General features: G+C 33.3%; 1 protein-coding gene and 1 long non-coding RNA gene across 18 annotated transcripts; both read right to left on the bottom strand.

Moving 5' to 3' along the window:
* Window positions 1–2,733: 2,733 nt before the first annotated feature.
* Window positions 2,734–6,638, bottom strand: LOC135119896 (dymeclin-like). Of its 6 annotated transcripts, none has more exons than XM_064044275.1 (20): window positions 6,586–6,638; window positions 6,196–6,527; window positions 5,993–6,117; window positions 5,813–5,891; window positions 5,490–5,603; window positions 5,349–5,422; window positions 5,216–5,291; window positions 4,774–5,163; window positions 4,604–4,709; window positions 4,505–4,554; window positions 4,299–4,374; window positions 4,205–4,237; window positions 4,043–4,123; window positions 3,888–3,982; window positions 3,736–3,811; window positions 3,571–3,676; window positions 3,442–3,521; window positions 3,269–3,385; window positions 3,051–3,112; window positions 2,734–2,810 (listed from the first exon to the last, which is right to left on the bottom strand). In XM_064044275.1, exons 3-20 carry the CDS (start codon window positions 5,997–5,999, stop codon window positions 2,750–2,752), a joined length of 1,683 nt encoding a protein of 560 aa, XP_063900345.1. In that variant the 5' UTR covers window positions 6,000–6,117; window positions 6,196–6,527; window positions 6,586–6,638; the 3' UTR covers window positions 2,734–2,749. The 6 variants fall into 6 exon arrangements, 5 of the variants coding, with proteins under 5 accessions (XP_063900345.1, XP_063900344.1, XP_063900346.1 ...); XM_064044274.1 differs by having other exon boundaries at window positions 6,196–6,358; window positions 6,437–6,626; XM_064044276.1 differs by having other exon boundaries at window positions 6,196–6,224; window positions 6,437–6,626.
* A 2,253-nt stretch (window positions 6,639–8,891) lies between these two features.
* LOC135119892 (uncharacterized) lies at window positions 8,892–12,247 on the bottom strand. 12 transcript variants are annotated; one of them, XR_010278416.1, is made up of 6 exons: window positions 11,411–12,244; window positions 11,292–11,342; window positions 11,161–11,185; window positions 11,003–11,109; window positions 10,819–10,909; window positions 10,336–10,749 (listed from the first exon to the last, which is right to left on the bottom strand). It is a non-coding gene; the product is annotated as an uncharacterized LOC135119892 (long non-coding RNA). The 12 variants fall into 12 exon arrangements; XR_010278408.1 differs by adding an exon at window positions 10,258–10,322 and having other exon boundaries at window positions 10,380–10,749; window positions 11,003–11,342; XR_010278417.1 differs by having other exon boundaries at window positions 10,312–10,749; window positions 11,003–11,342; window positions 11,411–11,994; window positions 12,166–12,247.
* Between the last annotated feature and the right edge of the window lie 225 nt (window positions 12,248–12,472).

The following is a 12,472-nucleotide window of genomic DNA, read 5'->3' as shown; positions in this document are numbered from 1 at the left end:
ATCGGAGGTTATAATCAAGAGTTTATCTGAGAGTTTACTTATCTCTCTCTTGGTGGATATATTAATCCATCCTCTAACAGTGAACTTTTCGATCGCATCTATAACACTGTACAAAGGGGTGTAAATTAAAATTTTGCCAATCAGAGATTTTGTAATTATTTTAAAGATGCTTTAATCCATAAGTCTTAATTAAAACTTTATTAAATTTTAAGTAGGTTATTTTTTAAAAAAGTCTGCGTCTTTTATAGCTTCTCTCCACAAAGTCCATGTTGAAATAAAGTTTTTCATAAACTGTTAAAATTATCTAGTAAAACTAATTAACTAAGTATTTACTTAGTGGTCCTCCAGAATACTAAGCTAATAACTAACCTCGATTAAACGCCCTATAGACCAACATAAAACTGCAAACATCAAAAAAGCAGTAAAAACCGAAGAAGAAAGGATGAGCGGAGGAAAAAAATGTACGGACCACATGTCTTTTTTTAAAAATATAAATACACTGAACATATTAATACAATTATTTTGAAAACTAACCGATAAATAAAAAGTAGTTAACCTATTATATTATTCAAATATTGGGTCGACGCAGTTAGATGATTAAATTCGTGATCGACCGCATATATACAAAAATACTAGTAAATAAAATTATATAGCTCCTGGAATACCACAGCTATGCTTAAGAATATACATCTAATCATGTACCAAATTGTATGCTTCTTTCGCTAAGAGAGTACTGCTGTGTCCTTCATAACGATGGTAAGAAGTAAGCTTTATGGGTAAATGCTTTCCATAAGCTATAAATTAAAATTAACTGTCTAAAGCATATTAAAAATATGTTGACAACCATTTTCTAAACCTTTTTGAGCAGCTGATACCTTATAATACAAAATCTAGTGTCCCTGAAATAACTATAGTTTAACAATAAATCTTAATCGCTTCTATTATTCAATTAGTATTACCCAAAATAAGAGATGAATTTTATTTTTGTCAAGACAACTACATTTTATATCTGCTATTGGTTGTACCCAAGTCGATCTATCAACAACTATTTTTTAAAAAAGCATAATAGATTTCAGCGTTTTTGCTTGATCTTTCAATTATTGCTAAAGGATTTGCAAAAAATATCTCAAGGCCTGCGAGTTTTATTTATTAAGCAAGTGGAAAATATAACGGTAGTTATGATCAAGTGAAGCATAATATAGCTGAGTAAAGTAAAAAGGGGAGCTTACTAGTAAAATTAATTTGATTATACTGACTCTTGCAAAGTTGACATTTAAAACTGTCGTAGAAGTTTTAAAGAAGCGAGGTACATTGCTTTTTTAACGAGAGAAACCAGAACATCTTTAATCTTCAATGTAGATGCGTAGAGTTACCGGATTACCAGAAACCTTAACCAAAAGAAAGATATGAGCCATCCGTTAACGTGCTATTTTGTTTAGTGATATACGAAAAAAAGGTTTTTGAAAAGTATACATATCAGATTGCTTTATACAATCATTATATTTTCAAACTTACAAGTTTTTTTTATGTACCTTGTGTGAAGCTGTATTATATATTGATGAAGTTCCAAGTTACTAGAGTTTAATATAATAATTTTAACACAAATATATTTTTTAAAAAAGGGAAAATAAATTTAATTATATTGAAGTAGTTTTGTGCATTCAATAGCTTACAATTTGGCGAAAAAGTTTTAATAAACAAGAGGATATTGAACAGGCGCCTATTTGACGCAAATACTAGACCATAAAGCAGGCAGGTATTAAGATACACTCCACAACGCCTTGGTAACTTTGTGAGTAGGTAAAGTAAGAGTTTCATTAATAACGACTATAAAATAGCTTACAAAAACTACGCTACTGTCTAAACTAATAGAGAACTTTGTTTGTTTTTTGAATCGTACCCTTAACTTTTTTTATATGTATTCTGTTTTGCTCTTTCCTGGTCTCACGCTCCACTAGGGTTTACCTATGCAAAAGAAATAGGTAGACAAATGAAATAGGGATATGTTAAATAACCCGCGCTGGTACTAGAGGTTTAATTCTTTCTAGTATCTAGGCCTTTAACGTCTCGCGCACGAATTTTAAGTGGTTTTACGTCATGTTGGGGTATCTACTTTTTCGAACTTGTCGTCGGGTGCTGCGCTTGCAAAAAAAGTTTTAAATTTATTAATTAAGTTGTTGTAGGTTTTCAGTAATCCTATATTATAATTTTTTACACCTGTACTGCTTTACATTACTTGTCGTTTATAAGGCTTTAATCCTCAAGATTTACGACCTGTGAAACATCCCAATTACATCTTAACTAATAAACTCCATTATTTTTTGAGACGCTTGGCGTAATAAAATTTTAAGGTTACGGAAAATTTAAGCTTTTTTACTTTTATACGCCATATTTAACGGTCGTACTTGAAAAAAATAAAAACAAAGATTTCTATAAAAACCAAAAAAGTTGCTAGTATTAAACTGTTTTGAAAAGAAACAGTTCTATTATCCAAACCTTGTACGAAATTGGGAATGGTAACATGCATATCGAGATAAAGTTAACTAATTATTTTAGTTATTAACAAAATAACGTATACATCACGGCGTAGAGAGTTAAAAAACTAACTTCCCGCTTGCCCTTGTACTTTTTTTATTTTACTTGAGCATTCAAATGTTTATTTTAATATTTTTATTTCAAAGTTTTATATATACTTTGATATTTTCTCATTTAGTTTCAAAGATTTTTTAATTCCTTGGGGTAGAATATTTCAACTTTCAGGCTTGAAACTTGAAGTTATATTCCAGTAAATTAACTCTTTGTTTTTATTTCTAAAATATAATTCTTATTAAGAAAAAAAAAATGAAAGGTAATTTACACAAAAAAGTTTTATTTTCCTCTAAGCAAGCATAAGATTTTTGTTAATAAAAATATGAACTATTTGGGCGTACTTTACATGTTTTCTTTATGAAACCGAAAAATTGGTTTTAATTAATAATTAACGCTATTATAATCAACTTCGTTAGCAAAATATTAAATAAACAATTATACGTCTAAAGAAGTCGACTCACATAATAAGCCTAAAGAAGTAATGAGGATCTTCATAGTACTGATAAAGTCGCACGGGTGAATCCTATAATAACGCAAATTTAGAAAACCTTATAAAGCCGCAAGCATAAACAGCAAACTTCTGCAGTTGTATAAATAATAAAATAAAGTAATTATAAAAATTTTATAACTACATTCGCAATGAAAGCTAAGCTTTGTCATTTAAAAATGCTTTTGTTACCTTTAATAGATTCTGAGGAAAAAGATTTGCAGCGCTTTGAATTATACTATAAACAATTTCATATGAAGAATTATCGACGTCTAAGAATTCTACTTTATCGCTAAAGTAATCTAAAACCTTTAAAGTATTAGTTACCTAATAATAAATACGAGTGCAATGCGACAAAAACATACTGTATTTATATTTTGCATAAGCTCGTGGAATCTGGCAAGAGTCCGCAGAGGAGCAAAGAGAGCGCGTTTTTGCATCACCCCTTTCGGTCAAATAGTTTAAGGGAGTTGCATATCCTAACACTTACCAACCGTATAACAGAGTGGGATTGTGTTGAATGCCGCAAAGAAAAGTGTTGTTCAACATATAAAGAAAGCTGAAAAGCGAATCATAACAGGCGAGGGCCTCATCATTTTCCTTGTATGGTGCATTTTTTCTATAAAAAAAGATGTTTTTTGGGTACTACAGAGTATAACTTTTCTGGAAAACTCTTGCTGTGCCAGTGTGTGCCCGTTCAAGTGCACGAAGCGTTTAACGAGGAACTCAAAAAGCCTGAATAGCGCGGTAAAGTTGTTTCCGCTCATAACATGATCGAATCTTTCACTATTGTTATCGTTTACTATTAGACCTGAGGAGTTTATCCGTCGCAAAGGAGTGCAGCTGATAAAACTTTGCAGATAAGTTTGTTATCGTTGCCATGCAACATTCACATATAAAATATTTCTACATATATAATAATAATTAGAAGAAACTGCTAATGATAGTATTACAAACACACAGTACTCTCGAGATTGTATAAGTTTGCTGGTAAAGATGTGCAAGAGCACCAACCATGAGACCCCCCAGGGAAATATTTTCTATCACCTTTGGCGAAACAATTAATTAATTAAGCATTTTTCAAATTTATTTAGTGCTGCAAGCAAAAGTTAATAAAAAAGTATATACCTTTCCAGATAGATAGTCCGCACAATTTATGTTCTTAGATTTTAGTGGAACTAAGTATGTTGGCTTTATAAAGATAAGTTCGTATGCTCTTTACCAGCTTGTGGGCAAAGGAGCCAAAAGTTTTGTCCTCCGAGAGAAGGAAAAGAACTACAAGAATTAAGAAAACCGTCCTGAAAAAAAGAATTGTTGGTTCAAAAAGTTCATCATGTATAAAATAGAGCAGCAATAACGACAGGATGCAAGTAAAGAATCGCTTTATTAACAAATAAGATGTGGTCACGATGAACATAAACTGAGTACTTTTCTTGAAGGCATTCTGCTTTGTAGAGCAGTTTAAGTAACGGAAGAATCTATAAGAAAAGTAAATTAAATAAAGAGACAGTAAAATAGAGCACTCACGAGTTGGTCCAAATCCGCCCTTGAATATATATAAGAGGCAACAACTCTGTTCTTGCGGATAAGTTGATACAGTAAAAGTAGCTTGTGCTCTTCAGTTTCATCCGCACTACAATGATAAAAGAAAAAATTATTAACTGTCATTCACAATAGAAAGGGAGTTCAGTGCTTACATCACTAAAAAGAAGAAGATCTTTTTAAGAAAAGAGGGCTTCAGGTCCTCCTCGTTCAAGGCTTCCAGACAGTCCAGAAAAGATATTTCCGCTGCATTATCATCGGGAACCCACCCGTCGCAAGCAAACAGTAAGAGCAGCAGACAGCCGCTCCGATACGAAACACTCGACCCCTGTTGCTCGCAAGAGGGGGGCCGTCTTGCCGGTGGCAAGGCTGCCTTACACCACTTGCTCGCCGTTGCCGAGCTGCAGCTCTTTAGCACTGAACTCGATTCGAAAAATCTTTGCTTGATATGATTGGAGGTTCCATATGGGAAAACCAACTGGATAGACTCTGGACCGATTCGAGAACTGGTTAAGCTGATATCTTTTTTTGTTACGAGAGCGTCCCTATTAGTAAATAGCAAAATAAGATAGAAAAGGCGTCGGTATATATATGAACCTCCGCAACCACCTATTATTGGAAAACGCACTAAAAAGGTACTGAGAAACTTGTAAGGATCCCCTTAGAAATTTATCTAAAAATTGCAAAACTAAACATATTTTAGAATTAGATGAACATATGGATAAGTTACTAGAATTTTTATGACCAACTTTTGAAACGGTCAACTTTAATAAAATTCGAATTAGCTTCTTTTTTGTTTTATAACTAAAAGATAATAAAGTTATATCAATTACCACCATTTTTAACGTAATCATAGTATACATGTGCCTACCTCAAATTCTTTAAGACTTTTAAAAATATGTTTTTTTCTTTTTCTTCAAAGTACAAACCACCTAGAAGAATCTCAAAGAGATCCACGATATACAAGCTTAACTCTTTCTTACTACTATTTATAAAAAGTATAGCGAAAGAATATTAATCTTAAAAGCAATTCCGAAGGTATTTACTTAAATTAAACGGCATTTAAATATTTAGCAAAACTCAGTTAAGTAAAAAAGTTATTTTTTTATTGAGGGCTTTAATTTATATACATAGCATAAACATTTTTCTGATTTCAATTTAGTTAAACTACGCCAAAAAAAAAAGTTTAAAAACCTCCGTTTAGCGATAAGCAATATATTAACTAACGCCTCATACAAATTATTTAAAAAGATTTCTGATTCTTCCTCCAAACCTTAATAATAATGTAAATATTAAAGCTATTATAAAATAATAAGTAATTTTTTTACATTATATATATAAGTATTAAAAAAAAAAAAAAGAAATCGTTCAAACCCCTCATATCCTTTTCAGGCGTTGTGCTGAAATATTGAGAAAGGTATGCACTCTTTACATTTTCTACAATAAATTGGCAAATTATTCTTAGTAACAAAACGCAGTTGGTAGTTTCTTCTAAAAGTCTGTAATACATAATAAATAACGATATAAAAAAGAAAACTTATCATAAAGGAGTGAGTAGTAAACATAGAATACTTTACAGTTTTTTCCGAAGGCCTTGACTTTAAATCTACTTTTTTTAAAACAACAGGATAAGATATAAGTTTTGTCATAAGCGCTTGGATATGACTAGTATGATCGTTATTAAGCAATAAATAGGATAATGAACGAGATAATGATTCCCATAGCAAAATTTGGTCTGGTCTGCAGTGAATAATATTATAGGCTACTGTAACCGACACTTTACGGGAAAAGAAATGACCTAAATAAATTTATACGCACCGCTGTATTGGAAAAATAGCCTGAAAATTTAAAAACTGATCCCAGAATTTCTTTAACTCTTCCTTATATTTCTCTTCAACGGGGCTTTCCACTTGTGAAAGCAGTGGATAAGGGCCCACAAAAAACCACCATAACTCATTTTCGATAACCTTTTCAAAATTATTATAGGAAAAATCAGCTCCCATTGAATAAAGGAGAGGTATTTTCAACTTTTCAACATTAATAAGAAAGTATGTCTAGCTGGTTACAGAATGATTTAAGATGAACGTAGCTAGCCAATAGTATATCATTATCGGTTTAAAAAAATGTTTCTTACGGAGCCCCACCGCAACAATGTCGGTGGCCCAGTTTGTTAGTAGATAGTTGACCGGTTAGCTCGACAGTAAATTAGTCAAAAGAAAATTAGCTTTTTAAAAACCTATGCAAGTCAAGCTATGTAATTACTTTAGTAAAAATTAAATAATAATAGTCTTAAAGATCAACATGACTACCAATACATAAATAACATTTCACATACAAATTTTTCGACATTAATTTTTTTGTAAAATGTCAAAGGTACTTATTTTCATTCTTTAACATAAAATAGGTTTCAGTAGGGAATCTATATGGAAAAAATTCCTTTACCATTATAAATAAAACGTTTATTAACTTAGGAGACAAAGTACTTATCGCTACAGGCCATAAAAATATAATATTCATATTATTTAACGCTAACAAATTTTTAATAGAAGAGCACACCGGAACTGTAGGACATTTTAAGTTTGGATATATTAGCTATAATACTTAGAGTATCTTACTTAATAAGTTTTATAGTTACAATAATTTGGATGTATTCAGTAATTATGACCAGACTAGCAAGGTACATTCAATTCAAATAATTTTCAACTTAAAATATGCTCTTCAAATAGATGAGGAAGAAACTCTCTTTCCCTTACGTTATTAGTTTTTTAAGTTGCCATTTTTCTTTGGCCATTAATTATTTATCTATTAAAACAGTGACATATTTAATTATACGTACTGGTAGTCTTTTTGCTGCTTTGTTTACCTTTGATAAGTTAGAAAGGCTTAAGATTTTACGAACTGTGGTAAACTGTGCAATTTCATCATTATTAAAGTTAGTAGAGGTGTGAGAGAAGACTAACTAAGCAGAGTATGAAATTTTTTACTTTTTCAGCGTAGACCACCGGTTTTTGTGTACATATGCAGTTTGTCGTTTTCATATTTGTAGGATGGCTGTGCTTTATGAATCATTTGGAAGGATTAATTTAGAAATATATATTTTTTTGTGGAAGGTTTATTCTATTACAAAGTAGCATAGATCTACTAGCTCAGCCTTTGAGAAGGATTGTATATTTAATAGAAATCGAGACTTTAACAAATGATTGCTGCCCGCTTATTATGGGCCCCCGCTTGTTGTCGTGGTAACAAACAAACATGCCCCTAATAAAAATTTAAAGCAGTGTTTGCGTAATTTGATGCTATTATTAAACTAAGATAGTACCAAACAATTAGATAGCACAGAAATTTTCAACCTTACTGAGAAACGTATGCTAACTGCTGAGAATCATTAGTAATTGTTGTAGCTGAGAACGGCACTCAACTTTATCAAATTTTTATAATGGCCTAGTTCACCAAATAATTTATAGATGGAGAGGCGAATGGTAAATCTTATCCAAGATTTCTTTTAATAGTTCCTTATTTATTATCTTGTTTAGCTTGAGAACCGTAAGGTAATTATATATATAATAGTTTTGTTATCTGAAAAAGGGTACTGCAGAGTAGAACGTGTTATATGGAAAGTTAATATACTTATGTCTAAATATAAAATCCTCCTCTTGCCGTTTTTGGATGTGTCCTGTGCACCTCTACTTTTTAGTTACAGTTGTCAGACTTGTTGAAGCTTCTTATAGTATTATATATTATTATTTATCATTATTATTTTCGTTATAACCTCTTTTCTCTTTATTCATCTTTATTTATCTACGTTTTATCTGTTTTAATAAATGAGACCCTCTACTGAGGAAGAGCTGCAAGCCTTGATAGCTAACTTATTTTAGCTGTCAACGAAAAACTCAGAAGAGGGTTAGACTCAGCAAAAGTTAAACTTAACGAGCACATAAAAACTACTGAGGACAAACTAAAGTCTAAGAGACGAAAGGAGCCTAATGATATGATGACTAATAATAATATTAGTCAGCTTACGAAATCCAGATCAGCCACAGACTTTTAAAACAGTAGAAGAATGCGAGAACTTAGAGTCAACCAAAAAACGAAACTTTCAACGGTAAAGTATAGTAGTAATAGTAGTTTTAGTATATTAATACTTCTCATAATAGCGTTTCTATTAATAATATAGCTGAGAGCGATCGCACTATTAGTATTAATAATTTAAGTAGTAGTAAAATTTTTAATAATAATCATGGCAGTAACATAACTTATGATAGTATAAATAAGATTAGTGAGAGTAGTGCAACCTACGGAGACTGGAAAAGCCCGTGAAAAATTTAGAGCACAGAGTAGACGTGAGATGCACTGCTCCGGGGCGAAGTGAACGATCCAATGAAATGGGATCTCGTAGAAGAAAGATTCCTCCCATTATTCTATGAGAAAGACAAAAGTAACCCTTAATAATTTAACTTTTGCAAACCAACGGCGTAAATATCCCACGAATAAGAGACATCCGCCATTGATTCAAGATATTTCCTATGACATCTAACGATTACAGCCCTATAACAGCGATCTTTCGAGCTCAGGGGTTTCAATCCTTTACATATCAACTCTCTGAGGGAATGCCTATGAAATTTGAAATTTGTCCTCCGTGGAATTTTCTGTGAACTCGATCTTTCAACTATTGAGGATTTTTTTTGCGAGTGACTCCTCTGCTGTTTTGCGCGGGGTGTCTCAGTTGTGAGCACCCTTCATGGAACACCCGAGCCGAGAATTCGAAAGGCCACATCCCTGAGACCTATGCTGATGAACACGGGCTGTACACAGTAGGCTCCCAGCAACCAACACACTTGCCGATTACAGGCACAATGGACTAGCCACACAAAAATATATAGCCTCACAACGGCTATTGAAGCGCTCCACGAGCTTTACTCCGATCACCTCCCAGTTATTCCCTAATTAGGCGACGAGAAGGACATACCGAAAACTGTCACCCACTTTTTTATCAACGGGGACAAACATGCTGAGTTTTTAGGAGCCACTCTCCCGTCGTGTTGGTCACTACTGTCTACATCCGCTCTGCTGGATGCTTCCGTCGCCTTACTCAAAAGCGCACGGAACGTGGCACGCACTACTGACACGACCACCCGTGAAGTAACGTACCGCCCCTATCGCCTGCCTGAGGAAATAAAGACACTCATTCGCCAACGTCGACGTTTTATCCAAGTGGTCATGTCGCAGAGCGCCAAAGACAAACTTGCGCTTAATCGATTGCACAGGCGCATAAGGGAGAAGCTAATGGCCTCGTAGCAGTACCCCCGCCGGAAGGATGTTTGTTAAAAGGGTCAAAAATCGAGGATTTGCACCACTACCGACCCTTCATATAGGAAATATAGTGGACGAGAGTGATGAAGGCAAAACTACACTTTTTGCTGATTTCCTTGCTACCCAAAACGTACCAGCTGCTCACTTAACTGCCAATTGCATTTTAACATCTAAGGAGCTAGTTAATGTTGGCAAAAGAGTCTGGCCCCGATGGACATCATTGATGAGATGCTGAAGTAATTGCCATCTGTTTACTTTATATCTTCTTTGTATTTAGATTTTATTTATATTCTTTTAATATTTATCAATATTTTTTTATTTTCTTATCACGTTATTAGCACCATGACTAAAAATCTCTCACTAACAAAGAAATTGACTCAATCAAAACCATAACCTATTTTTTCCGAATAAATTAAACGAGAAGAAATACCCCTTAATTAAATCATAAAACCGGCTCGCCGCGCTTTATCTATACGTATACTACGTAGTAGCACTATCCAGGGTAGTGCTAGTACCACGCTAGGAGCAACCTAAGCATAGTAGCTAACACTATTCCGCACCGGTCCAAGCAAGCCTGAGAACAAGGAGCATACGGGTAAAACTCACTCCCAGCCTCAAGCTGGCTAAGAGAACAGTATAGTACAGGTACCATAGTATACACAGTTCGAAGATCATATATAGTACAACACAAGCACTAATCTTTAAACTTTAATCCTGAGTTAATTAAGCAAAGATTTCTTTAGTCAATTCTATGATTCGACCGGTGGCTCAAGGATAATGAGTTAGTGCTACCGTCGTTTACCCAATGTATAGACTTCGCTCTAGAACTCAGAATTATGTCAAAGTTTACATTCCATCACAAGAAGAAAAGGATGGTTGATATAAATCACCTGGAAAAAGCGATTCAGGTGTTTCGAGACGTATTTGAAACACACTCTCCACTAACTTTATTGAAAGCTCAGACACCTGTGAACCTTAAGCCTAGAAAATAATGAAGATATATATCATTCATATTACATTACATTTTTTAGGTATTCCCATTATTCTACGAAGTACAGATAAAGTTTTTTTTACCTGCCTTATCTAGACTGGTAGACATGTTGAAAACTCATGCAGTGACATATCGACTTAGGGGTGGGTATGGAAAACAAGCTTTCACCGCAGAACAAAACTTTCTGCAACTAAAAGATGGTCTTGACTTTGACTTCGTCTAAAGAATTACGACAGAGTACCAAAACAGTAATCCGCAAACCTTTCCTTATCATAATGAATTTTTATCTGTATGATGACCAAAAGCAGAGCAAAACGAAATATGTTGATCTAATCCATAAAACAAACTCAAAACCATCAAAACTTAAATTACTATATTGTCAAAGATGTGGGGAAAAACGTCGTACTTCATTATCCTCTCCTGCTAACAAATTTTGCCATTAGCGTAAGAAATTCCGCCAAATAATGAAAGCTCGTACATAAAGAAGATACCATAAAACTGAGGGTCTAGTTCGCCTATTACAATCTTCAAAAAACAGTAACAAACTACATTATCGAACTCAGCAGCATACCCACGTATAATCTCAGATTAAAGACCTACTTAATAACATCAAACAAGAATCAACTTCTGTAAACACCTTCAGTTAACAAAGAAAGGCCAACAAGTAGGTTATATAACTTTTTTAATAAAATAAAGCTACTTTGAATCCGAAAATGAGAAATATTTGCTCTGTTACAAAGCTAAATGAAAGTGGTTAAAGTAATAATTAGTAAAGTTCAATAAATTAAAGAAGGGATAAGGAGAAAGGAAATATTTGAACTCACTCACAATACTTAACGGCAATATTGGAATTAACACCCAAAGCAACAACCGCTTCAAATCAAAGAAATTTCTGGCGAACATACTTTATATGGATAGGCAATTTATAAATACATAAAACAAAATTATCCAAATATAAAACCCGTTTACCTGCAAAGAACATGAAATATGAAAGACAGGTCAATTAAAAAAAAACCTGTCCAAGATTGAAGGGCATATACTCAAACTTCTCACTCAACTCCTCTATGTAGACATACTACAATGGGGTATAACTTCTTACGATGGTTACTATTATATAATTACTGACACGAATACAAGATCAAAGCACTTAACAGCTAACTTTAATAAAACTGAACTTTACATAGATATTACTTTATTAAGTTACATAAGGAATGGCAACAAATATAGTATAAGTAGGAATATTAACCGGACGTCAGTAATTGCTGCCATAGAGGTGACCAGGACCGATAAAGATCCTGAATATCAAAATATTATGGTGCTCAAGGCCAACAGCACAAAAAAAAGTTCAACCCCTAAAGGCACCCATCGATAGATGTTAAGCGATAGAAGCGTCCTTGATATGTAACATGGCGAGCTGTATTATTAAAAACAATACAAATTACCCAGCTATTACTGGTCAGAGGGCTACACAATGCCATTTTTATTATTAACCATCTTAAAAAGCAAAACGAAGATAACTTACCAACTGATATATAAGGAATAAAATTAAAAAA

The sequence above is a fragment of the Zophobas morio genome, unplaced genomic scaffold (assembly GCF_036711695.1).
Source record: "Zophobas morio isolate AGI-343-1 ecotype UQ-CSIRO unplaced genomic scaffold, CSIRO_AGI_Zmor_V1 ptg000314l, whole genome shotgun sequence".
NCBI lineage: Eukaryota > Metazoa > Arthropoda > Insecta > Coleoptera > Tenebrionidae > Zophobas > Zophobas morio.
Note: the sequence above shows the minus strand (reverse complement) of the source record. Positions and strands in the feature narration are given on the sequence as shown.